General features: G+C 46.9%; 1 protein-coding gene across 7 annotated transcripts in view; it reads left to right on the top strand.

Annotated features, from left to right (window-relative positions):
- Foxn3 (forkhead box N3) overlaps positions 1-27,243 on the top strand; it is a 382,814-nt gene that overhangs the window by 339,910 nt on the left and 15,661 nt on the right. For 5 of the 7 annotated variants that reach the window (XM_031356754.1, XM_031356755.1, XM_031356753.1 and 2 more), the window contains 2 exons: positions 13,140-13,205; positions 23,452-23,557. In XM_031356754.1, coding sequence (XP_031212614.1) covers positions 13,140-13,205; positions 23,452-23,557 — 172 coding nt within the window. The remainder of the gene's footprint in view (positions 1-13,139; positions 13,206-23,451; positions 23,558-27,243) is intronic. The other 2 variants (XM_031356757.1, XM_031356758.1) reach the window with 2 other exon arrangements.

The following is a 27,243-nucleotide window of genomic DNA, read 5'->3' as shown; positions in this document are numbered from 1 at the left end:
CAACTTCTGTTGACTCTGTTTACTATAAAAGTGATTGGTTTCATAAAGGGTCACTCACTCTATATTTATTTATTTTTAGCCTCAGGTAGCCCAGGCTGACTTGGAACCCCCTTAAAAAGCCAGGGATGACCTTGAACTCCTGTCCCCCTGCCTTTGACTTTTATTGTGCTAGTGATGGAGCGCAGGACTATGTACATGCTAGGCAAACAAGTCCATGGAGATGCTTTCATTCCAGTCTATCATGAACAGTGGCCACGTTCACCCCCTCTTATCTTCTCCTGTCCCCCCACTTCCCTGTCCTGCTAGTCCCCTTCTGTCCCCAAGTACCTCCTTATAATATTCATAGACTGTGTGTGGATGCATGTATGTATAAAACCGATGTTCTGCATGTGAAGGAGGACATACAGTATTTGCCTTCTGAGTCCATGCTATTTCTCTTAATTCTCCTTTTTTCAAGGGACTTGGCTTCTTTACCCAGGAACGTATTCATAACCCTGGCCCTGTGGTACACATCAGAAAATAGAACTGTATGTCTCCTAAGGAGCTAGCTGGTTGTAGCCTGTATTTCTTCTTAATAAGAAAATACGCTATGTAGCTAGAAGGTGTGTTCATTCACCTGATTTAGTTCCCACCGGGCTGAGAAGGGGAAGTGCATTGGACAAAGGGCAGAAAATATGGTTGCCTCCCATCAAATCCCACCACCTACCCAGGCGGGTACAGTGCAAGGGAGACCTGGGTGGGTGGGTCAGAGTGAAGGGCCTGCTGGAAGAACCCCTTAACACTCCCCACCTTTTCACACCTATAATTGAGAGAGGACTCTCACCAGCTTGACTCACAAAAGCTGCTGTTCGCTCCCTCCCTCTGCCCCAAAGCTAACAAAATAGGCGGTTCCCAGTTTGGGACTGGCTGGTAGAAGCCTGGGGCTTTTGTTTGCTGTGGAGTTGTCTGGGCAGCAGAGCAAAGAGAAGCAAAAAGATTAACCAAAGCAGAAGGCTCTGAAAGGGCAGCCTCCCAGCCAGCCAAGAGGGATCCTGTACGGGGAGGAGGCAGGGGCCTGTCTAAACATTGTACCAGACATCGTCCTAAGATAGGCTAGAGGGTGTAACCTAGAACATCTACTTTAGAGATTCATACAACCAACCCCCTTACTGTAGATAAGGGAATTTTCTCATTTAGCAGATAAGGCAATGGAGGCCATTTGTGCTGGCTAACCTGCTGGGACCTGTTGGTGGATAATCAGAAAGATAACATCGGTGAATGCACCCTGATTTATTCTTCATCTTTAACAGTTTTCTAACTTCTTGAGAAATGTTCTCCATGGTTTTGTTTGCATGCTGTCCCTAAGGGATTTAGGGTTTGGCTTGGTTTTGTTTTGTTTTGTTTTGTTTTAAATCTTCAGGGATCCCTGGAGAAACTTCAACACATGGTAACAACATGTACCACAGTACTGAGTGAGTGAGTGAGTGAGTGTGTGTGTGTGTGTATTTTGCATATACTTGCTGGTGTAGGTGTGAGAATGTGTGCCTGCAGGTGCTCATGTGTGCACATGCATGTGGAGTCCAGAGGCCCATGCCAGCTTTCCCTGGTGGCTTTCCATCTTGTTTGTTTTGACAGTTGCTCACTGTTTTGGCTGGCCTGGCCTTAGGGTTCTACCTGCCTCCGACTCACCACAGATATGGTCATGCACGCCACCACACCCAGCCTTCTGCCCGGGCTCTAGATTCCTAACCTCAGGTCCCTCTGCTTCTTTGGCAAGCGCTTTGCTGATTGAGCATTCTCTCCAGTCCAGAATCATCTCTATTTCCAAATAACAAATGTGTTAGGGTTGTGTTGGGTAGTTACAAACGCTTAGTCAAAAACCACACTGCATGTTACTGCATGTGAAAGTTTCACAAGCAGCCAAGACCTTAGGACCGTGTTTTCTGTCACCTTTCTCTATCCTCACCTCTTGTAGAACACCATAAACTTCCAGATCCTTCCCAGAAACACACACAAGCGCCTCATGTCTGCATGCAGTTCCCAGTAAGCCCTTTATGGACTGAACCCCTGACTCAGGTCCCTCCTTCCCTAACCTCTTTGCATTCAGGTTCACTCCTCCCTCACATGCAAGCTGCCTCTGTTTGGCTCTTCATCAATGCTAACAAGAAATAGAGGGAGGTGGTGAGAGGGGTCCTTGGAGGAGAGCAGTCTCCACAGCTGTCTGCAGTGAAGGACTGAGTGAGCTCTCTTCTGCCACCTTAGTGAATGTGGCCAAGATGACCTGGGTAGACCAAACGTGAGAACAGTGTAAGTAAGCATTGAGCTTCCTGGGAAGGTTAATCTCTGACATTGCTCCCAGTTTGGGCTCTGATAGAATGGTTAATGCACAGTGATGTCAGTTGGTTTGATGAGACACTATATGATGGGAAATATTGCTATGTTCAAAATGAACAAAACAAATAAACATCTTTAAAAGAATTTCTTTACATGTGTGAGGTCCAAGTGGGGGTCAAAAGAAACTTGGAGTTACTTCTCTTCCGGTGGATCTGGAGGTCCAGGCTCGAAGGCAAACCAAGCCCTTCCATCCAAGCCATCTTCCCCACCCCAAATTAATTTTTTTGTGTGTGAAATGGAATCAGTAATGAAATCCACATTGGATTCATTAGCTATCCTTTTTGTTTGTTTTTGCAAAGTGCTTAGAGAAAATAGGCAACTAGACATTGTGGAGAAATACAAAAAAGTTAATTGTGTTCTGCAGCCCCAAATGGACAGTTTCTTTGGAGAATAAAATTAAAAATCACCCCCCCACACACACTCCTTTTTAAGTCTTGCTGAGTAGAACTAACCCAGGCTGTCCCTGAACTTGAGCCGATTCTGCAGTCTCAGATTCTGTTGTCTGTTTGTGACAGGTTCTCATGTAGCCCACGCTGGCACACAGGTCCCTATGTAGCCAACGGTGACCCTGAGCCCCTAAACCCCTAAAGTGCTGGGGTGTCATTAGAGAACTGCTATACTTAGCTTATGTTTGTGTGTGGGGGGTGTGTATGTGTGTATGTCTGCATGCGAGAGAGTGTGTGTGTGCGCGTGTTTGTTTGTTTATTTTTTTATTTATTTTGGGGTTTTTTGGTTGGTTTTGTTTTGTTTAAGACAGGGTTTCTATGTAATCCTGGCTGTCCTGGGACTCTCTAGATAGACCAGGCCGTCCTCTAGCTCAGAGATCCACCTGCCTCTGCCTCCTGAGTGCAGGGACTAAGGGCATGTCCTGTTTTACTTTTAAAATGTGGTCCATTTGACTGCTAAGTACAACTCCTGCTGTTGCTGTTACTACCTATTTACTGTGCATATGAGTTCATGTGCGCACGCCATGGCCCAGTTGTCAGAGGACAAGGCTGCAGTTGAGGCTGAGTTTCTCCTGTTTCTGCCACTGTGCTGCAGAGGCCAGGGAGGCTGACCCAGCCAGTTATCCTGCCCCCACCTCCCATTTCTCCACAGGAGCGCACAGCTGACAGAAGTGCCCTTACAGCAGCTTCGTTTGTACACTCAGGGATGCAGGCCCAGCCACCTCCCAGGCCCAGTGTCCTGTTTCTAACCTTTTCTTTAATCAAGTGCCACTCAGTAAGCAAGTGGGGTATGCAGTTCAGTTCCCAAATCTTAATTGAAATGAGGAAGGATGGTGTTTAATCTGTGACTTGTCTATCACTGTGACACTTGGGATCGATATGGCGGATGCTCCTTTACTGAGCAGTGAGCAACCCCCAGGGGACAAAGCCTTCCTTTTAATAATAGGCTGTGAGGTTGGTTGTGAGAGTGGTGGTCAGCTGGGTCCAGAGACTCTAGCAAGCCAGCACTTGGTCACAGAATCCTTGCTGTGTGTGACATTAGACTTCTTGGCCAGTAAATAACATGAACAGTTTTCAATAATTAATGTAAATTTGAGAATTTGCCTCTCTAAAGGTTCCTCCTTACCCGTCTGAGTAGTGGTACCCCTACTTGATCTATGCAGTTTGCACTGGTGGCCACGTAGAAAGTAGGCTTTGAGATGCAAATGTACCGGTCTCAGTTAAATGCCTTTGGTGTGCATTTACACCCAGTCCCTTTGCTTTCTCTTACTGAATCAAAAGAAAACAGTACTGGGATAGTATATCTCACCAGTGACATGCCTACAGAAGCAATGAGGCAATTATTCCTCTACTTAAACTCTAGTTTGGGATACCTCTGAGGAGTGGTTTTATTTCTCCTTACTGAATAAAGCTTTTACAAATACAGAAAACCATCATTCATTCCCAGGCAGCTCTATTCACAGAGAAATGTATGGGTAAAAACTGTATTTCTCCGAAGTTCATGCCTCCAAGTGGGAATCGCCCCTGGCCTGGGTTTGGATGTGGACAGGACTTGTCTGTGAAGCCCTCTGCCTCCGCTCTTAGAGAACTTGGGAATTTCCCATCTCTCTTTTCTACCTGACAAAGGCTAGTGAGGAGTGTACACCCTGCCCCCCCCCTAAATCTCTAAACATTTAGCTGAAGAGTTAAAGTACTGTTGACTCTATTTGGATTATGTAAGAGGCTAGGAACAGGCAAAGGTGCAGATACTCCTAAAAAAGAAAGGACTGTAAAATGTGTTGGATTTATGAGCTAAAAGAGACATTCTGGAATGATTTTTTGGATGTCCTGCCTTCTTGTTTGCACGTGCGGGATACACAGAGAATCCAATGCGTTTTGTGTTCTAAATATCCCTGGGAAGTATCCAGTCAGGGTTCCTGCATTACGTTAAAGAGATGGAGCTCCTGCCTTCTTTCTCTAGGCAAGGCTGGGGTGGAAAGTCTTTGGGATTCCCGTGAATGCCCTCTACTGTTAAAGACTGCCAACCAACTCACCCAGGGCTCACTCTTTTGCTTTACCTGGGCCTGTCTCTTCTTTTTCATCAATAAGATGGTTTCAGGCAATCCCTTCTGAATTCTGTGTTTCCCTGCCCAGAGCTGAGAACTGTCTGTCTGTCTGTATGGAAAAATCCAGACAAGTTTAATTTCCTGTGGAATGGTTTGTTTAGTGGAATGATTGGAGATGAGCTTAGATCTGTGGCTGCATAGGGGTATAAGGTATAATAAACTAATAATAAATTGGCATTTTTCAGTGACCTAGAGCCTTCATAGCTACTTTTACAAAATGCCTAAGCAAAAAGCTGATCAGAAATTGATCTTTTCAACTTGGTCATTTCATGGGTAATTAGACTGTAGATGCACAGTAATTACTGGCATATTAATTTGAATGGTTGCTTTGGCCTTTCCCACGTGGCCTGAAAGAAGACCATGTTGAGGCTCCAGCTACTGTGTGTCTATTTAATATACAGTAGTTCTCAGTGAAAAGGGATAATTAGGAAACCCCAAGCAGATCCCAGGTTAGCTCCCCAGGGAATAAGTGTAGATACCTGACCATAGAAGTTTCTGTGGGCATTCGCTGCCCATCTCTGTAAGGCCACTGGGTAGAGGCTAGATCTCCCCTGTTTGTACTTCCCAGCATGGAGGCCAGACTGCCACAAGAGGTCAATGTGGACACTGTGGTCACAGTCTAGAAAGAGAACTGTAATTATGATTTCTAATTATGTACAGTTATGCCCACAGAGTTAAACATAAGGCCACCGCCTGCTTGGAAGTATAAGTTAATTGTCTACAGGGGTCAGAAGGGAGCTAGTGTCTGTCCTCTCCCCCTTCATCCCCTCTCCTAGCCCTAACCAGAAAGACATGACCTTGGGTTTGCTAGACTTACCCTGCATTGGCATATCAGCTTTGATCATTGGTTAGCACTTATTATCAGAGAGGGTCACAGTTAACTCCTGTCCCAGGGAAAAGTAAAATTTGAGCGGGTCATGCCCCAGCCTGCCTTCCCTGTCTCCCTTGTAGCCTTCTTACACCGTGGGAACCCTTGGACTTTGATGTCGTAGGCCTTGGCTTTGTTGAGAAATAGCATTAATCACCTTTGGACAGGTAGTCTGGTGCTCCATTTTGGTTTTGAGGGGTTGGTTTGATACTGTCTTTTTGTTTTGGGGATGTATGCGGGAGAGGGGGGGTACACTTCACTTTGTATACCCTGTCTATACCTGTTTCTTTCTGACCTTTTTAAAAATATTATTTATTATGTATATGAGTACTCTCTCTGCATATACACCTGCATGCCAGAAAAGGGCATCAAATCCTATATTATAGATGTAGATGGTTACGAGTGCTGGGAATTAAACTCAGAACCTCTGGAAAAGCAGGCAGTACTCTTCACTGTTAAGCCCCCTTTTTAATAAGATTCCTCAAACAGGATTTGAAGAACCAATTTTTCTTCAGCTTTTTTTTTCCAAGATAGGGTTTCTCTGTATGGCTCTGGCTGTCCTGGAACTCACTCTGTAGACCAGGCTGGCCTCGAAATCCACCTGCCTCTGCCTCTGCCTCCCAAGTGCTGGAATTAAAGGCGTGTGCCACCACCACCCGGCTAGTTTTTCTAATAAATCTTTCTGCAGTCCTGACTTAGCCTTAGGAGCAGGTGTGCCCTGCAACATTGAGTTTTGAGCCTTTTCCCCTCTGGCTCCCACATCAGCCAGTGTCCTGCTGAGATGAATTCTTTCCTCCTAGAAAAGTAGCTTGGCACATATGCCCAGCTGAAGCCAGAGCTAATGAAGATGCCCTGCCTGTGGAATTTCTACATTTCAGCAGCATGGGCCCTGCTACTCAGTGGAGGCCACTCTGACAGTTGCTATAGCCAGGGGAGGGAGAGTGAATGCCGGAACTCTGAGCACTTTATGAAGAGGGTAGGTGGTTTCTGGGATGGAAACAGGGCAGTAGCTGGTCTTCCAGTAAATGGGGGTAGTTGACGGGGTGGGGGTGGGAACTGGGCAGCACAGAGAGAGGAAGCAGGCTGCGGGCAGGCGCCACTGCCAGTGCCCAGCTGTCTGCTGCTCCCACTGCCCCACCTGGGGTTCTGTTCTTATCTCAGTGGCCTTCACGTCATCTCCAGCTTATAGACTTGAGATGTCTTTCCTCCCAGATGCTAGGGTGTGCAGCCCAGGGGTGGCTTCAGAGCTCTTATAGGAGTCACTGTTTCTGTCCCTGCCCCACAGGAAGCCGGCATATTCCAACATTTCTCACTATATCCCTAGTTTAAAAAACAAAACAAAACAAAAACACAACAACAAAAAACTCACCAGTAAGCAAGAGGTTTCAAAATGGAGACGCTGAGCCCAAAGGACATCACACAGACTTAAGTCCTCTGTCCGTGACCCACAGGACAAAATCCTAGCCTGTACCAGGTCTCATACCTCTGTCCTCTTCAAGTCTGGAAGTTTAGATTGTTTTGTACAATCCATTTCCGCTTGTTTGTCTCCCAGGCAGCTGGTAGAGAGACATCTGTCACCTAGTCAAAGGCATTACAGAGGCAGACAGACATTCGTGACATGTAGAACAGCAGGTGAAAGGTGTTTGCTGATCATCAGGATGAGAACTGCGGGCACTGTGCTCACTTGCTTTGGACACAGATTCAGCAAAGTAGACAGAGCTCAGGAGATATCATCAGTAAGGTCCTTGCTACCAAGAGAAGATGGAAGCATGGAGTGTCTCCCCAGAGAGCATCACCATGTTGTTCTTGTTTTCTCAAGAGAGAAACAGTATTCGTGACCCCGAGACCCTCCAGCCCAGACACCTCCATACCACGAGCAGTGTAGACCTAGACAGACCACGGCCCTGGCGTTTGACTCTGGGACCAGGATGGGCTCTGAGCTTAGTTCTGACCTACAACCTTTTCTGGGCACCCCTTTCAACAGGAAACAGAGTTAGGGGTAATAGGTGGGTTTGGTTGGCACAAGTGAGAAAGCTGCTTTGGACTGGGTTATTGCTTGGATAAAATTTTCTCTTTTTTTGGTTTTCAGAATTAATAGTGATTCGGTCCCTTGAATTCAGCCAGTTCTTTTTGTTAGCTTTTTCCTGGCTAGGTTTTAATCTGAGAAAGACTAAAAGCATGTAGAAACGAGAACCTCCTAACATCCAAACTGCAGGCGTGGGTCACGCACCCTCCCTGGCCCGCCTTGCTACAGGTTTTCTGCTCCCCAAACTGGCTGTTAGTTGTGATGGTTTGAACTTGTCTTCAGACTGACACGTTTGGATACATCCTGTGTGGAGAGTGAGATTCCGGGGTGTACGGTCTCTCTGGGTCTCAGATAGCCTACCTACCTCTGAGACGACACTAATGTGCCAAAGCTGGAGGTGTTCTCAGTGCCTCTTAAGTTTCCCCTTCTTCTTCCCCTTTTAATTTCTTTAAATTTATATAATTTTGTGTATGTGTACATGTATTTTTATGCTTGTGGGGGAGAGTTTGTGCCACAGCACATGAACTGAAGCCAGGGGACAGCTTTGAGGAGTTGGTCTGTCCCTCCTGCTTGTTGAGGCAGGGTCTTTATTGTCTCTGCTCATGTTTACACCAGACTAGTTTGTCCCTTGAGCTTCTAGATCTTTCTTCTGTCTCTGCCTCCCATCTCCCCATAGGAGTACTAGGATTACAGGTGCAGGCCACATCTAGCTTTTCCTGGGTCACAGGATTCGAACTCAGGTCATGGGGCTTGCTCAGCTAACATTTTTATCCTCTAGGCAGTCCCTTCTCCACTTCCCCTGCCTTCAGAATACTTTCTTTTCAGTCAAGATGTCACTATGCAGCAGTGGCTGGCCTGGAGCTTTCTGTATAGATCATGCTGGCCTCAAACTCATGGGCAATCCCCCTGAATCTGTTCCCAAGTACCAGGATAGTAGTACACCAGCGTGCCACACTGTTATCTGAGAGGTCTAAAGTGCCCTGGCGTGGGCCAGCTGACCCTGAGCCCTTTCTTTTGATGCATTCCTGGTGTGTTCTGTGCCTATCCCATCATGGAGACAGTGTTGAAGGTACACCCTGGCATCAGCCTTGTTTAGGAGGCTTTGCATTCTTCTCAAGCCTGGTGATTTCCCTACCCCTCACCCCACAGCTCTGACGAGAATCCCTCAATCCCTGTGCCTGTAGATCCTCCTTCTCGTGCTTTCTCCAGTGCTTCTGTCTTGACAACACTCAGGCAGAGGGGAAGTAGAAGTAGTGGTGGCAAGTGACATCACTGGTGGCAGATGATGTCACCAGAGCTGACCGCACTACCTACTCCCTTCTGCTGCTGGCCAGATCGCTTGCAGCTGTTTTAGATGTCTTCATTAGTTGCAGTGGAAGTCAAAGGCTTCAGTGATTTCAAAGTCACAAATACAGATATCCTATATCTCTCTCAGAGATTTTGCACGGGAAGGGCAAGGGAGGTAGGGATAAGCAGCAAGGTGAACTTTTATGTCTCATTTTAACGTGTTCTGCTTGATACAATGGTTCAGAGGTTCTCTGTCTGACCTGTAGCACATATATGTGCTAACTCAGCCACTGTTTCTCTCTCCTTGCCACTCTCAGCGCCGTATGGACCAGATAATGCTTTATCCTGCACTGTGGAGAGTTAAGCACCATCAGTCATGCCGATCAAAACTGTTTTCAGACATTGCCATATGTCCTTGGGCAGGGAGAGGGAAGTGGCCCCCATGAGAAACAGGGCTCAGTTAGCAGGGCTCTGCTAAGTGAGATGGAGCAGACCCTCGGCCTCCAGGACGTGGGTTGCTGCTTCCTGGGCATCTCATGACTTGTTTGTTTTCTAGTGTCTCTTGGTCCTAAGAGATGACCTAGTAGTATTTGCTTGGTTCCTAAAAATAGAGAAAAAAGACCTCTACCAAGCGCCCATGGTAGCATGCTGGGTGCTAACCTGTAGCGAATAATTTAGCTCCCTGTTCCAGGATGTAGGACTAGGGACTGTCAGGAGGATCCCTTGTCCCAGAATAAACTGTTGTGCTGTTTTATTCTCCTGAACCTCTGCCTCACTGTGGTTTCCTATATTACAACAGGAATGTTAACTCCTTTTCACTGAAGTCTTCAAGAGTCCTGAACAAAACACCATCATCCTTTCTTAAACTGATAAACTACCCTGAATCATAATGGGAAGCCCCTTACCTCACCTTCGGCAACCCAGGAAACCTCATCCACAGCCCACTCACTCCACCTTTTCCTTGGCTCTCTTCCTGTGGAATCGGTGTTCCTCTGGAGCGGACTTATCCCCAGACTCCAGAACAGCCGCCCAGTCCTCTAAAATGTTCCCAGCTCACCCCAAACGGGCACTTCCATAAAAAGTGTCTCAGCTTCCGGTGTTTGATTTTATTGAATGCAAACTTATGAAGGCTCTAAGTGCACCCAGTAAGACAGCCTGTCATCCAACGGGAGCAATGCAATGATCCCCAGAGAAGCTGAGGTGCATAGAGGGCGTGGTGTGACTGACCATAGTAAAAGACACAGGAATGCCGAAAGGAGCCATGCTGGGTAAGGGTGACGGGAAGCGGCTGTGCAGAGGCAGCATGTAAACATGCTGTAAACATGTAAACAGCATGTAAACATGCCCAGGATTTGTGGAGCAGAACTTCAGCTCCAGGTGGATTCCATTATCACTGTAGATGTTTCATCCCTCCTTCCTGGAAAGCCATCATCTAAGGAAAAGAGACCTGCCAGTATAGCGAGGAGGTTTTCTCCACCAAATAATAATAATAATAATAATAAAAATTAGCCATTGCAAAGACTTTTAATAATGTTAGCAAAAGGTTGCCAATGTGTGTGTGTATACACACACACACACACAATACACATTTATTTTATTTTTATTTATTTATTTTTTGGTTTTTCGAGACAGGGTTTCTCTGTGTAGCCCTGGCTGCCCTAGAACTCACTCTATAGACCAGGCTGGCCTCGAACTCAGAAATCCTGCCTCTGCCTCCCAAGTGCTGGGATTAAAGGCATGCGCCACCACTCCCTGGCTGATATATTATTAATGAAAAGAAATTAGGCTGCAGCCAACTATTTTGCAGATATGGTGGTCTCCCCTTTTCAGCAGGAGATTCATTCCAAGACCCTCAATGGATGCCTGAAACTGCAGGTACTACCAACTCGTGCACACACATATATGTTAGATCATGAGAGGTCTGCCTGTTACGTTCCCCCAGAATTCCTAAAGAGAGAGGAGGTGGGGCTTGAGTTCTCTGAAGTCATCAGCATCTTCATCCATGAAGACATCAGAGGTGGCACGTCTGCTCAAAGGAAAGTAGGGGAGGGGAGTCAGCATCCCGTGTTTTCCCGACATAGGCCTGTCTGTCCAACTTGGCCTGGGTGGGTGGAACGTCATGGGGCAATGCTGAGTAAGTCCTCAGGCTTAGTCTCCCCTAAGTTCCTGTGAGAGCTGACTGATGCTACTCTTTGCTTCTCAGGATCTCTTTCTTTCACTAAGGCCATGCTTGTCTGCGACACTCAGACTTCCTCCTGAGAAGGAATATGGAACGTACTTTTTATATGTTCTGAGTTTCCCATTGCCCAGAGACCCTTACGTGAGGGGAGATAGGGACCACGTAGCCAGGGCAACCCACCTGTTGCACTTGAAATGTAAAAAATGGCAGTGAAGTTTTGTGTGGTGAGAAGAAAGAGTACATATTTGGGCTTTGCTTCTGGGCTTGTCCCTTGCCACCCTCGGGAACCAAGGACTTCACAGCTGGACAGTAGGGACCCGGGAGCAGAGTGGAACTTGAATCTTTTCTGTGAATCATTGAACATACACCATTGGGGAGGAATTGACTGAGCAATGTCACCCCAGGAGTTGCCAAAGAAGTTCATTTACCTGTTTCTCATACAATGCGCTTATTAAAATAAACTTTTGCTCCATTATGGCGTTTGGTAACAGGCCTCCTGCAGGCAGAATAGAAAAGGGCAGAGTGAAGTTTCTTTACCTTTTTATTTTTGTTTCCTGAGGCATTGTCTTCAGAAACCAGCATCATCCATATTATTAATCGCTTGTGGGGCTTTATCATGCATTGCATTACTCCCTTGGAATTAAACTGCATGTATAAAGTATGAAAAATGTACTTTTTTTTAAACAGTAAAAAAGTAATTTTCTCGCATAATACCCAAAATAAAGTGCCATGGAACCATTAGTGGTAAATTGAATTTTTTGGTATGTAATTTGTACAAAAACTGACAAGTATGAGGCCCCCTCTCCCCAGTCATTAGTTACTGGGCTTAGCGGACACGGAGGCAGTAATCTGCAAGGGCAGGCATTTTGATGTCGGCTTCAATTGCACACTTCATTTATTTGGACAGGGGACAGGCGGCAGCTTCTGTCACAAGGCCTCACTGCACTATTAGCGAATTTCGCCCCAGGGCAGCTGGGACGCTGGGCTGGGGCAGATGTTCTTTTCAGCCTATTCAGTGACCATTCTTGGGGGTTGTTTACCGTTGCCATGGTGACCTTCATTTCCATAGCAGCAGCGCTGCTGTTTCTCTGAGGGAAATGAATTTAGTTATAAAGGGATAATATTTTTCTCTGTCTCTATATAACCTGCCATCTGTCAACCGGTAGATTGGTAAAGATTCAGAAACCTATTAAGAATTATAGCAGTAAAGTGATGTGCGTTCGTTAGGGAGCAGATTAAAAGCACTAATAAATGAGGATGTAAGCCTTCAACAGCAGAACTTCCTCAGCTCCTTTCTTTATACTTTGTGTGCTTTTTTTTAAAAATGCCTTCCTCACCCCCGACACTACCGTGTGCACACATAGCGTCGTAAAATACGATTTCTATTCTGCTGACGAATGGAAATGACCAAATGTCTTGTTTGTATCTGTCTGGATGCAGGTGTTCTCAGAGCTCTCTCTGATGCTGTGTGTTCCTCCCCCAACATTAGACATTCCCAGGCTGACCTTCCTATTGTTACTGGCTCACTTATTTCTCCACCCCAGGGTAAAAACTGAGGGTACCCAGACCTGCAGCTTATCGGACACCCACAGCGCAGACCCCAACATTAACAAAGCAAGAAGAGGACATGATCTTAGATCTTAAAAAAGAAGAAGAAAATGCTAGCATGTTCCTTGAATCTCATTCTAGAATAACTTTCCTTTCTTTCAAGTCTGAATGGTGTGAGAGTCACCTCTCAAGACCTTCACCTGGATGGTCTTTTTTCTCTGTCACATTCATAACTTGCAGGGGGAAAAAAGCCACGTACACACCAGCCCCGTTGTAAATAATGTTATTTATTGGTTGATTTTTCCAGATCCTGACATTGATGCTGCCAGTGCCATGATGCTTTTGAATTCTCCCCCTGAGATACAAGCAGGTTGTGAGTAGATATTTCTATAGCATACAGCACCATAGTTTGTAACTTAACCTTCTCATTTATATCCCAGGCCATAGGAAGCACTAATGCTGACGTAGCTCTGCACTTGGACCATCCCCTTCAAAACTAAGTGTGTGGTTAACTTAACATGCACGTGCATGGACACATACAGCCATGCATACGTGTGAGCCAGTGCAGAGGTATGCTTTGAGGATGAGCGAGTTCTCACATACTGTCAGGACCAAGGAGATGAGAAATGGACCCGATAACAACTCCTGCTGGAGATGTTTCCCCTGCAAGAATCATTCCCATGACTCTGTAGGAGAGGTTCCCTGGGCCAGCTCATCCATGATGGAGCTAAGCAGTACCAAGTTGTAAACATTTTTTTTTTCCTGTCTAGGTCTTTAATAATATTAGGGTGCATTCTGGAAAGTTTGGCCCGCCCATGAGTGGCTTGGCCTTAAAACAGAATCACAGTACAACATTGCGTCACCTCTACCCTGCCTACTAGGTTGCCACAGAGAGAAGGGCAGGGCTGATGTAGCTTAGTAGGGCTCACTGAGCAATGTTACCTTAATTACGACAGGTCTTTGCCTTCATGGGCCTGACTCTCTCCCATTACCTGGTATCTTTCCTTTCCTTTTCTCATCTTTATAGCTGACCTGAAATGAAGATGTCTCCCCCTTCTTACAGCTTGAAGCCAGTGTGTCCATCCATGCCTCACATCTGGCCAGAACTGCACTGAGCCGAGAGGTGGTACACCAGGATCTGCTTGTCTTCTGTCAGGGTGTTGCTCTGTCACACATGTGCAGAAAGTGACTCGACGTGACAGATCTTCCTGTGATATTACTAGGGACTTCTCCTTCCCTGTCTTGTGCCTATCGCTAGGTTTCCAGCTGGCTTGGAGCTCTGGCTTTCTGAAAACATCATTGCCTTCTAAGCAATGGGAATTCCCCCACTTTGGAGACAGTAGCATTTCCCACAAGAAACATCCATTCCAAGATCCATAGTGGATTCATGGTGGAGTGGTAAGAATTCCAGACCCTGTCCATAGCCTTCCTGAGAGCCTTAGGAAATTTAACACTGTCTTTTTTCATTGTACCTATTTTAAAAGATCCAAGAGATGCTGCCAGTCGAGTATTTTCAGACAGCCTGGCCCTGCGCCTGGGGCCACCTTTACCTGCCCTGACTGCAGAAGCTTGCTCTCATTCTATAGGCCATCATCAGCCACCACTTCCTGGCCTCTAGAGTGTGAGTCTGTTCCCCTTCCAGCCAGCCTGCTCCACTGCTCAGCAGATAGCAGGTCACCTAGCTAGCCTGGAATGTGGCTCTTAAGTATCAGAGGAATCTACTTAAAAGCCATTCCTAGATGACATTTCAGGAAAAGTTAGACTCCGGTGATCATCAAGTCACAGGCTAGAAAGGTCCCTATGATCAGGTGGCATAACCTGTCTTAGTGGAAGCACACTGATCTCATCAGAGCCATGTAAATTCAAACCCCTTCCATGGCTCAATGACACTGTGTGCTCTGTGTATTACTTTATGTGTATATACTTCTGATGGACTGGTCCCTAGTGTATATACTTTGATGGACTGGTTCCTAGTGTGTGTACTTCTGATGGACTGGTCCCTAGGCTGAAGAGGGAATGGGAGTCCGTGAGCGTCAAGGACTGTGGAATGAGCACTCACAGGTTGTCAGTGTCTCTCTCAAAAGTCTCTTATTCCTGGCCTCTTAACCACAGGTTGCGGACTCCTGATTTGCTAACGGGATTGTTTTTAATACTTTCTTGGCCAAATGAGCATTTCCTTTCCACCCCTGTAACTCTCCAACTATAATTCTCTTTCTGCAATACCCACAGCCCTATTTATGTCAAAGTGCCTCACTGAGTTTTAAAAGTGCTCATGTGTTAAAGGTATGGATTCTTTTCTCATTCTTTTTAAGGTGGGGTTCCATGTAATCCAGGCTGGCCCCCAAACATGCTATGTAGCCAGGTATGACCTTGAACTTCTTATCCTCCTGCCCCCATTTCTCTTGCATGCACCACCATACCATATGTGCATACGTGCGCCGGGGATTGAAACCAGGCCTTGGGGCGGAGCTACATTCCCCAGATCTGTAGGATCATTTTAGTGGACTTTTTTAAAAGAAAGCTTTTACCATTCTGTGAAAATGTAGCCACAGCCTTCATGAGGGCCCCAGGCCAAGAAGGCTCTCTCTCCAGGGTCCTGGCAGGCACTACTAGGATGCCTATTAAGGTCATCAAAGGATGCATTCACAGGCAGGAACAGCAGTGTAGAGTGAGAACAAGAAGAGCCTGGAGACACTGGCTTCATATTTGCCTTCCCATCTGAGACTGGAGGTCAAGTATAACACAGTCAGTGGCAGGCTGCAGAGCCCCTAAAGATTAGAACAATGCCATTGTTAGGGATCTTGTCAAATCCATCATCTCTTAGTGGACACAACCAGAGGAAAGTATGTCCACAGCTCTTTCTAGCCCATTCCAACTGTAGCTTTATTTTCCTTTACATTGTTGGGGGAAGTGGGGGTTGGTTTTGTAAGACAGGGTTTCCCTATGTAGCTTTGGCTTTCCTGGAACTTGCTCTATAGATGAGGCTGGCTTCAAACTCAGAGGTCAGCCTTCTTCTTCTCGACCCTACTGCCTGGCAACATTGCTGGTCTCTTGCCTTGAGATTGGAGGCAGTCCCTTGATCCATCAAGGGAGAAGCCACACAGAGCCGGAATGATGATGCTGTTGTCACCTACCCTGCTAGTGTTGCCCCAGGCCTAGGTATGAATCCTCAGTAAATGTATAAAGCAATAACCAGCCTCCATGACAGAGAGTGGGCAGCTGCATAGTGGTGTTCGTGGTTGTGTGTCCCCGTGTGGGTTCACGTAGACCTTCTCCCATGGTCAGGAGCTGGGCAGCATGGCTTCTGAGAGCCCCATATGTTTCCTACTGCTCTCTTCCCTGGGGCTGGGTGCTGTGGCCAGGCTCTGTTTATAGAGCCTCCTCGTGCCTTGCTATTTATAGCTTCTTGCTTCACCCCTGGGCTGCCCCTCTGAGTGGCAAGCTACCCACCTCCTCTCCTGGCACTGTTCAGTCCTGGCAATTACAGGCTGGCTTGGTTGCTAGAAAAGCTCCCCCCAGCCCCTTTGTCACCATGCTTTGTAGCCACTGCACTTCAGGTCACTAAGTGGCAGCCCCTTAGATCTATCTCTTCCTCTCCTCTTCCTTGTTTGGTATCCGCAAAGCTAGTCCCAGGCCAGCACACTGGCTCTGAAGTTCAGTGAGTTAGAGAAGAGTCTGCCAGAGACACTAAGTGAGAATCCAGGAGCCCTGTGCTCCCTGCAGTGGTCGGGCTGCAGTCCTGAGGGCCACCCCCGCTCATTTCCGTTGTCAGCTGCAACTTGCAGTGAGGCACAGCTAATAAAAGCCTTGGCTTCTAACAGTTTGTGCCCCTGGTGTCACTCAGTGTAGGGGATACGTTCTGTAAGAAGGGCCATCGTGTGCAAAAATGCATGGCTGTCTGCTCATCTTAACTTCTGAAATCAGATTCTACCCACCTATCCAGTCTCTCCCTCAAGAGTGGCGGCATTGACTGATCTCAGCTGCTGGTATCTCATGGAATCACCTGCCTAGTAGCTCCCTTGACAATCCTTGTGAGTCAGCCTTAACCCCTGTGGAGAAACTAGGTCACCATTAGCCATCTCCAAAGGCTTATATAATCCTTGGTTGGAATTTTCCCAGAGACAGAACTCTTGATAATAAACAAAACAGCAGAATGGACCAAGAGGGATGGGGAGTGCTCCCTGCAACTGGGGTGTATGTCATCTATGTAGGGCTCCACAGAAGAAAGACCACAGGAAACAGGCTGTGCCCTGCCTGCCACGACAGCCCTTCCCCAGCCTGCTTCCAAGAAAGCAGGTGGAAGGGGTGCCTTCGGGGGAGGACGGATGACAGGAATGGCCTGCTGCTCAGCTTATGGCCTCTGGTAGTGTTAGCCATGGCTGCCCTCCAATGGCAGAGCTGCAAGCTCCTACTAAGGTTAATTTTAGACCTTTCAAAGACTAAGGGAGATGCCTATCAAGAGCGAGGCAGGTGAAGTGCTGAGGGCCAGTAGGAAAGCTTGTTTTATGCCTTAGACCTTTCAGAACAGAAATGAGCTTTAGACCCTGGAAAGTGGCTCAGTCAGTGCTTGCTGTAAAAGCTAGAGGACCTGAGTCCCAGAAGTGGGGTTTGGGGTTGGGGGGATACATGCCTGTAATTCCAGGGCTAGGGAGGCAGGGACAAGTAAATCCTAGCTCAGCGGCCATAACAGACTAGCTGACATGCTGAGGGTGTTGAGAGAGGAAAGCAGCCAGTGTCAACCTTGGGCCATCACAAGAACACATTCCTGTGTGCATGCTCACTTCATGTACACCGATACACAAAGGACTCCTAAGGTTGCTGTCACTTAAGGCCAGAGCATCTACACTGACTCATGCTGCTTGTCCCTGGTCAGATGTGAGTGTCACAGTCTAGCTGGTTTGAGGGGGGCCTTAGAAACGTTCTATCACTTAAGAAAATGTAGCCAGCCAGTAAGTACTGGGGAGTTCGGTGCTGAAGCCTGTGCATTGGCTTCAGCAACCGTTCTCTTCTCCCGGATTGCTGGGAAAAAAGATGTGTACCCCTCCAACCAGAAAGAGAGGTGCTGGCTGCTCAGACCTCCTCTAGGAGGCCACAGAGTTAGAGGTTGGCTTCAAACAAGCGTGTATCTTCCTAACTCTGACTGAGGTATCTCCTAACTCCATTTCAGAACATGGGGTTGTGTTGGTCGTTGAATGTATCGAATTTTTCAGGCGGTGGATAGTGAGAGAAGGGATCTTAGTCCGGGTTTCCCTTGCTGCAACGAAACACCATGAACAAAAAACAAGTTGGGAGGAAGGGGTTTATTTGGCTTACAATTCCAGATCATAGCCCATCATTGGAGGAAGTCAGGTGGGAACTCAGGCCGGGCTGGAACCTGGAGGCAAGGGCTGATGCAGAGGCCATAGAGGGGTGCTGCTTACTGGCTTGCTTCACATGGCTTGTTCAGCCTGCTTTCTTATAGAACCCAGGACCAACAGCCCAGGGATGGCACCACCTACCATGGGCTTGGGCCTCCCCCATTGATCATTAATTAAGACAATGCCTTATAGCTGGATTCATGGAAGCATTTTCTCAACTGAGGCTCCTTCCTCTCTGATGACTTTAGCTTGTGTCAAGTTGTTAGACACACAAAACCAGCCAGTTCAGATGGGAAAGAAAGGTGCTAATTTTAAACCAAGGGTAGAAATGGGCTCCTATTCCTGCCTAGTGTTTAATGGAAATGGAGATGGCTCTCATGCCTTTTTCCACAGAGCCATTGTAAATTGGGCGTGCCAGTTTCCAGAGACTACATTCCTGACACTTGGGGGTGGGAGCAGAAAGGAACAGAGATGGAGGCACACTTAAGTGTCACAGCTGGCTTTTGGCAGCCAGTGAGCAGGCACATCCAAGTACACCATCACAGTCTGGAGTGTGCTGCCAGTGAGCAAGACCAAGAAATGGCCGGATTCAGCAGCTCACTTGAGAAGGAGTTCTGGGTTCAGAAGGTGAGCCACCTTACATTCCCAGGCAGTCTCAGAGGCTCAGGCACACATACCTGTTACCGCTGCCAGGTTGCTTTGAAGTGAATTCAGCACATTAATTGGGAAGGTGTGTGTAGAGTTAGGGCTAGCTACCAAAGGCATAGTAGACTGGAAAGAATTGAATTTCCCCCATTAAACCTTGTGCCTTATAGATAATTCACTGGAGTTTCTGGGGAGGTGATGTGATCTGGTTGAAGGCTAATGGGAACAGAGTTGATATTAGTAAGCATACATCACCAGCCCCTAGGCTAAGCAGTTTTCATTGCTTACTTTATGCGTTCCTCAAAACAGCCCTGCAAGGTGCATTTGTGCCGTAGAACTAGGGTGGGGTGCCCATCAAATATTGATGCCATGCTACACAGAGCCCTTCTTAGACTCTGCACACTGGGTAGAGAGTATCCCTCCAATAGGGTTTGCTGGAGCCGGTTTCTTCCTGTTGTCCCTTCCTGCCGAAGTGTCCTAGTGTGTGAAGTCTCTGGGCATGTGGGCAGAGGACTGTGCGTATGGATCGGCAGGTGACTCATGACCACATGAATGTGCTCTGTGGGCCACACCTGGGAACTGAAATGTCACAGGAGCCGTCATTGCTGTCCTAGCCATTCCGTCACCAAGAACACAGCTATGGTCTTGTAGCTCAGTCTGGCTTTCATCTTGTTCCCTTTTGTGGGTTGTCAACTGACCTGAAGTAGGAGAAAGCATAATGCCTCAGGATGTTTCTGTGGCAGTGGGTCTGATGATGATGATTATAGCTCATGCATTTCCTAAATATGAGTAGGTCTCTAACCTCAGTAAACCTCCCCCTTAAAGATCACTTCGGTGGAGGCAGCAGTTGCAGGGGGTGAAACACCATGGCTTACTTGAGTTGACATAGCTTGCTTCAGAGACAAAGTAATTAACTGGCAGAGATGGGGCACAGGCCTGGCATTCCCAGCCACCTCCTTGCAAGCCCCTTTCCTGTTCCAGATTGCTGCACTAGGTAATGTCCCAGTGTGCCTGTATTAATTAGTTGCTTCTCTGTTGCTGCTGTGATAAAACACCATGACCAAAGCAACTTAAGGAAGAGAAGGTTCCAGAGGGATGAGTCCATTGTGATGGGACAGAGGCATGGCAGCAGGGCACGGTGGCCGGAAGCTGAGAAGTCATGTCTTCTATCACACAAGCACAGAGCAGAGGGCGGACTGGAAGCAGAGCAAGGCTGACACTCTCAGAGCCCGCCTCCAGGGGCATACTCCCTCCAGCGAGGCCACATCTTCTCTACAAACAGTGTCACCACCCGGGGCCAAGTGTTCAAATGCATGAGCCTCTGGGGGGCATTACTTATTGAAACTACACACTGGGATGATTTACTGGAGCAAAGACATCTTCATTTCCTTATGCACACTATGAATTTCATTTCTGAGTGTACATGCTGCTTTTTCACCTTCAAGATCCAGTGTAGAAAGCACTTCCTAAAGCAAGTCCTACAGATACTTGGCATCAGGCATCTCCATTTGTATGACTGTAGCTCTCACACCAACCTTAGAACTTACCCTAGTCTGTCTGTCTGTCTCTCTCTCTGTCTCTCTCTCTGTCTCTCTCTCTGTCTCTCTCTGTCTCTCTCTCTCTCTCTCTCTCTCTGTCTCTGTCTCTCTCTCTCTCTCTCTCTCTCTCTCACACACACACACACACACACACACACACACACACACACACCAGTTTAACTATAGTTACCCTGATTCACAGGAAGAGACTGGTTACTGACAATGGTTAGAATCATGGTACTGATTTTCAGTATTTAAGTTCTTTTGTGACATGGCCCATTGTACCTGATCCATTTACTGTTCTCCGTGAGATCCTCAGTGAGACATGAACAGTGTCAGGATTAAGCTCATCCAATAGCTATGTGTGGCATAGGGAATGCCATCAAAAGTCATTGAAGCCCTCTGCCGCAATCTCCAGACAGCTGACAAAAACCCATCCACACTTGGTAGACTGCAGTAGGTGGCTGCAGATCTGAGCTGTCCTGATCCCGCATCCTCCCTTTGTGAACTATAAATCTGTTTGTGATTAATCTTCATATGCAGTATCAGGTAAGGTCAAGGTTCATTCTTATTCCAAGAGGTTGTCATGATGTGATACTGTCCTTCCTAACACTCTATCGCCTTGATACCTACCTTTGTCAAAGCTCAGTTGACCATCTTAAGTGTGAGCCTATTTTCTAGATTCCATTTTGTCCTAGTGCTGTAAATGGCGATACTCAGCAGTCTCACACTGCCTTAATTCATGCAATTTTACATAAAGTCTTGGCATCAGATAATATAAGTCAGGTAATGAAGCTCTTGGACACTGCATCCTCATAGAGTAACTAGCTGAATATTGCAATGGTACCCATGCTCTTAGGGTAACTAGTTATGCCCTTCTCCTCCAATGACCTCACCCGTCCTCTGAAGCTAGGCCGTCCATTGGGAGTGAGTGGAGTTTCTGCCCTAGCTGTGCCGTACACACGCTACAGTGAGAGACTAGAGATGCTTCTCAACACGGGGCTGTAGTACTGACTTCAGCAGGAATGGTGGTCTAAGCCTTCATCCTTCTAACAAGGACCTTGTATAAACCTAGAAGAGAAATGTTGAAAATTCATTAGCAAGAATTACAGAAAGCCCAAAGTAATGACAACCTATTTAAGAATTCTATATTCAGGTAGGCAGGGTGGCTCAGCTGGTAAAGGTGCTTGCTGTGCCAGCCTGGTAACCTGGCTTTGATCCCCAGAACTTACATAAAAGCAGAAGGTGAGAACTGACTCCACAGAGATGTCCTCCAACTTCCACACGCGTCTTGGCATGCACGCTCCTACACAGGTACCACGCACACACATTTAATATAATTTGTAAGAATTATTTCATGTTCAAAAGTGGATGTTTACCATACATGAAGCACTTTCAAAACCCCCTCCTAAAACACAGTGTAGCTGAGGATAACTGTACTAAACTTCTGATCTCCCAGCCCGTACCTCCTGTGTGCTGGGGTTACAGCACCATGGCTGGTTTATAAGGTGCTGGCGATCAAGCTCAGGGCTTTGTATAGTAGGCAAGCATTCTGTCACTGAGCAATATTCTTAGTCCTGAAAACATACTCTTAGAAACCTAAAAATTATGAAACATTTATGTGTTAGCAATTTGTTTCATAAAAGTATTGTTTGCAAATAACATGGGTTTTCAATTTTGACATCTAGACTGGTTTTCATTTTTAAATGTATAATTTTCTAGTATTTCATTGTTGCTTGTTTGAAAGGGCACTATTTATCCACCTCTCTTCAGTATGTGCCAGGATTATAGGGAGCCAAAGAGGTCTAGAATAGTCTTTAGAGAGCAGAATAAACATTTGGGGATTTCCACAGTATCACACAAGAAGTAAGGTAAGGGCTTCATAATCTATTTGCAAGGCTCACCTGGTCCCACAGACATGTGGCCAGTATCTGTAGATGGAGCAGGAACTAGAGAAACTAGCTATTTGAAGCTACTGTTTAGGAGGTGGATAAAGGTCAGATGTCCAGGACTCCCCATAATGTAAATTTTCAGGGACATGTTTGGGGAATGGCATGCCACACAAGATCTTCTAGTTGCTGATGGAAATTGTTACAGTGTATATAGTAGAAGCACAACGATAAGGAATGCTGGAGAGGGCTGTGGGAGAAGACAAACGGCCCCTGGAAGCCAGCCCTGATTGTACAGAAGCCAGGGCTTGTGGTCAACCCCTCCCTCCAGGCACCCCTGTGTGCCTCCAGGCAGATCCCCGTGTGAGCCTGGGATGTGGAGAGAGAGGCCCACTCTTTTGGATAAGGATTTGGCAGTGATTTTTTTTAAGCTGCTTTTTCTTTTTCCATTTTGGATGAAGGACAAATAAATAGATATTCCCAACCTTTAACCAGGTCAGGCATGAGAAGTGTAATCGTTGGGTCATCTGAAGTCCCATTGTAGTCTTGGTGACATTAAATATTCTTGGGGAAAGACCAAAGATAAGAGATTTTACTAATAGATATAGGAAATCTCATTTTGTTCTGTTTGGGGTGGCTGAGTGTACATGTGTGCACACACAGGTACATTTGCCATGTGTTTTGAACACGTGACTATTCGGGCAGGTGTGCCTGGGCCATTGAGTCTTCCTCTGTCACTGTCCACCTTGCTGCCTTGAGAAGGAGCCTCCTGCTGAATCCGAAGTTCTCTGGGCTAGACTGGTCACCAGTGAGCTCTCCGCCCTGTGCTTTACCCAACTGCTAAGAATTCATACTGTGGTCTCTGTGCTCGCGGAGCAGGCACCCTTAACCACTGAGCCTTCCATTCCCTGCCTGGATGCCTGTCTGTCTGTTTTTCTTTTCTTTTTCTTTTTAAATCATGTTTGGTTGATTCTTTTTTAATAGAAGAATCAATAATTTGTAAGCTATTGATGACTCTGCTTGCACACTGTCTTTCCGTCTTGATCTCTGTACCCCTTCCCCTCTGTGTGTGTGTGTGCACTTACTTGCTCACATACATGCTCTGCCCCCCCCTTTCTCTCTTGCAAAATTGCTAACTTCTTGACATTTGAATTCACCCCTAATGTCTTTTTTTTCTTTTTCTTTTCTAGTTTCTCCAGGAGTGATACAAAATGGAGCGAGGGTTCTGAGCCGAGGGCTGTTTCCTGGTGTCCGGCCATTGCCAATCACTCCCATCGGGATGACAGCAGCCATAAGGTAAGAGAAGAGCTTGCTGGGTGGAGCCTGCCTGGGTCGTGGGGAAACCAGTCCTTTATCCCCTGGGGTCCTCAACACTTTGTTCTCCGAGATCAAAGGGCAGCACACCCGTTCAAACACCCTCATCATCATCATCGTGAGCAGACAGGCTACGGCTAAGGGTTTTCTTAAGTAACAGGGCAAACTCAGCTAGAAGGCAAAGGTGAGTGGTTGTTGACTGGGCATTGGGATCCTCTCTGTTGCTCCCCATCTCTCTGGACCCTCCTCAGTTCCCTCCTCTATGAGACCTCATGTCTACATGGAAGGGTACAGTAAAACATGCAAAATGTGATTTGATAAGAGGAATATGAACAGCAGGGGTGTCATTTCCCAGTCACTGAGAGTCAGGTCAGTGGACACTGAAGGAGCTCTTTGGATGATTCCTTTCCTCCATCCTTCTCCTCATCTCCATCAACAACTCCAGGGTCGGGTCTGCCTCTGGCTTGGAAACCCCACGTGCAGTGTGACAATCTCCTGGTTCTATGACCCATGTATCAGTCACTCACTACCTTACAAATTTCCTAAACCGTGACTCCTGGGCTACCAGCAGCTCTTGACTCCTACATATCACCTCACCATCCAACACCCTGCCTCTCTCCTTGAGCTAAGTATGTTCAATGGCATCTCAGTTTCTTTTTTGCATTGCTATAATAAAATATCCTGACCAAAGCAATGTAAGGGGAAAGGCTGGTGGTTAAGGAGCATGGTCCATCCTGGAAGGGAAATCAGCAACAGGAGTTTAAAGCAGCTGATCACATCACAGTCAGGATGCAGAGAGCAGGACATAACCACATTGTTCACCTCAGTGTTCTCCATAGACACAGCCCAACACCCTCTGCCCAAAGACAGTACTACCTACTGTGGGCGGGCCTTTCCCCTCTTACCCTTAAGATATTCCCCATAGGCACACCAAAGGGCCTGTGTCCCAGGCGTTCTGGATTCTACCAAATTGACAGCTACTACTGACCATCACAGGCAAATACATCCATGACTGGACGTCTTCTTCTTCCAGCATCTTCCATAGACTTCCCTCAGTGTTCAGGTTCCTTCAGAACACTTTCCCTAAAAGTGGCCACCAGCATGAGCTTCGGCTGTGGCCATTTTGGTGTGTGAAATGGCCATTCCTCTTCTCAGGGGCTTGATGCTGGAGGTGGGGGTGAGATTAAGTCTTCCTCAGCTGACCAGTCATGTGAGCTGCTTGCTTGCTAAAGACCCTCCCCTCAGCTGCATATCTTTTCTCTTTTCTTTTCTTTTTTCTTCCACACCTGGGTCATGGCTCACCTTGTGTTATTTCCTTTTCTGTTGTTCATAATGTTCATAATGTTGTTCATAATGGCCTAAAGTAACTTAGAGAAGAAAGGTTTTATTTTGTTATAGTTCCAGAGTGGACACAATCCATCATGGTGGGAAACATGGCATTGGGAGCAGGAAGCTGACTGGTTATCATTACTTACACACGCACACACACGCACATGCACACACATACATACGCTAGGAGAATATTGTCCAAATATGGTCTTGTACCTGCCCAATCTCCTCAGATTTCCAAAAGAAGTGGGGAAGGTGGGGAGTAGGCTCTGTAAGCCTGGGGACATTTGCTTGTGGTGCCTGCCCTCTTTTAAGGTGACCACAGGCACCATAGTGAGCATACAGATGTATGCACATCTGCAGATTCTGCATTGCCCAAGACTCAGTAAGATGTGTAACTGGGAGAGAAAATCTTCTATTCACTCCCTTTCATCATAACATTTAAGTTTGGCCACCTGCCACTTGAACCTAAATTCACCTGCGCTTGAGAAATAAACAGTCCAGTGAAAAACAGAATCCCGAATGTTGCCTGCAGGTGCACAGGACACTGTGCGCCTAAGGGACCTGCAGGTGTGTCAAGTGTGCTGGTGTTCACCTGGGAGAGTGAGAGCACCCACTACAGGCCACTGTCCGCCTCTCCTTCCCATGACAGGTTTTCTATGTAATTCTAAGCACTTCCCAACTTAAGTGAAAATATTTGTCTTTCAGGGATTTTTTTCCCCCTCTACTGAGTGGCAAAGGCCGTGTTTGTTTGTCTTCAGTCTGAAACTGTTATTGACATAGATGAAGTGTTACTTTTATTAGCTGATCGTTACACAGCTTGTATTTGCTGGGTTCCTTTGCATATAATTATGATGTGAAACCTCCTCGTAAGAGCATCTGTCAATAGTGTAATTGACTCGACCGTGTTGACTTTTTACTCAATAACCTACAAGATTGGCCCATCCTTAGACATTGGAAAGCTGCTTATCTTTACATTTGCCAGGACGTAGAGTGCTCTGGACGTATCCCCTCACGGTTACTGCTCACCTGTGTGCTCTGCCTGCTTCTGCTACTGCTTTGCCAGGGGGAATCCAGGCAGAGGTTCCACTGAATGGATGCAGCTGGAAATGATGTCAGAGCAGGAGTGCCTGCCTGAAATGCTTGAGGTTCAATTCCTAACATGACAGATATCTATATGAGAGAGATTCCATCTAACAGAGCATGTGATCACAGTCCTGGAACAAGAGGAAGAGCTCTTCCCTCTGAGTGCCATGTGCTGCCTCCCAGGTAGGGAGGTCCCAAACCTGTAGGATCTGAAACATCTTAGTTTTAATTTCAAGGTCCTTCTTTAAATACAAAAAGGGTTTTTTTGTTTGTTTGTTTGTTTTTTAATTTTTACTGTATGTGTTTTATGTACTGTGTGTTGCCTTCATGTGTTGCCCGCTGGAGGCTAAAAGAGGATGCCATGAACAGTTTAGATGTTTAGAACAGTTGTGACCCACTGTGTTGGTACTAGGAACTGAGCTGCAGTCCTCTGAAAGAACATGGAGTGCTCTTAACCACTAAGCCATCCTCAGGCATTCTTTTTTAAATGTTATGTGTCTGAGGTAGGGACCAGAGAGGTCAGGGCAGTGTGCAGGAGCCCATTTCCTCTCCCTACTGTGTGAATTCCAGGGTTTAAACTCAGATGCTCAGGCTTAGCAGCAGCTGCCTTTACCAACTAAGCCACCCCAATAAAAAAGACCTAACTCCTCCTGTTTTCCCAGAGGACTGAGAGTGGGTGTGAGGTGAGCCCTTGTAGGGCAATGGTGTCCAGACAGTATATAGAGAAGCTCAGGAAACATCCTGGGTACAGCTCAGAGATTGACAAAGAAGCCTGTATGGGCCCACGGTTTATTGAGTTTAGCACAGCTGTGAGTGAGCTCTGCGCATGCTAAGTCAGCTCCAGTGCAGATGCTCACAGATGATGTGAAGAGCCCCGTCCCCTCCCAGGCCTCCTTCCCACACACAGAGGCTGGGTCCTGAACCTCAGGATGTGGCTGTAGCTGAACCCCTTGCCACCTTCAGTGCAGGGCAGACTCGTGGTAAGGTAAGCTTTAAGGAGTGATGCAACTCTAGACAGCCCAGCACGCAGTACCGTGAGGAACTGCCCTGTAGTCACCCTGTGAGGCTGCGCGATTTTATTTGCCTCTCTAAGAACCTTACTTGAAAACATTTCCAAGAGATCAGGAAACAAGTCGGCCAGTGCTCCTGGTCACACCAGCAGTTCTTTAGGTCAGACCATCTGGAGAACCGGTCGCGCGGAGAAGGTGTTCCGAGGGTGTAGCATTGATGGATCCTGAAGATAGAAGTAGAGG

The sequence above is a fragment of the Mastomys coucha genome, unplaced genomic scaffold (genome assembly GCF_008632895.1).
Source record: "Mastomys coucha isolate ucsf_1 unplaced genomic scaffold, UCSF_Mcou_1 pScaffold6, whole genome shotgun sequence".
NCBI lineage: Eukaryota > Metazoa > Chordata > Mammalia > Rodentia > Muridae > Mastomys > Mastomys coucha.
The sequence above is the reverse complement of the archived record's forward strand: the minus strand, read 5'-3'. Positions and strand labels throughout refer to the sequence as shown.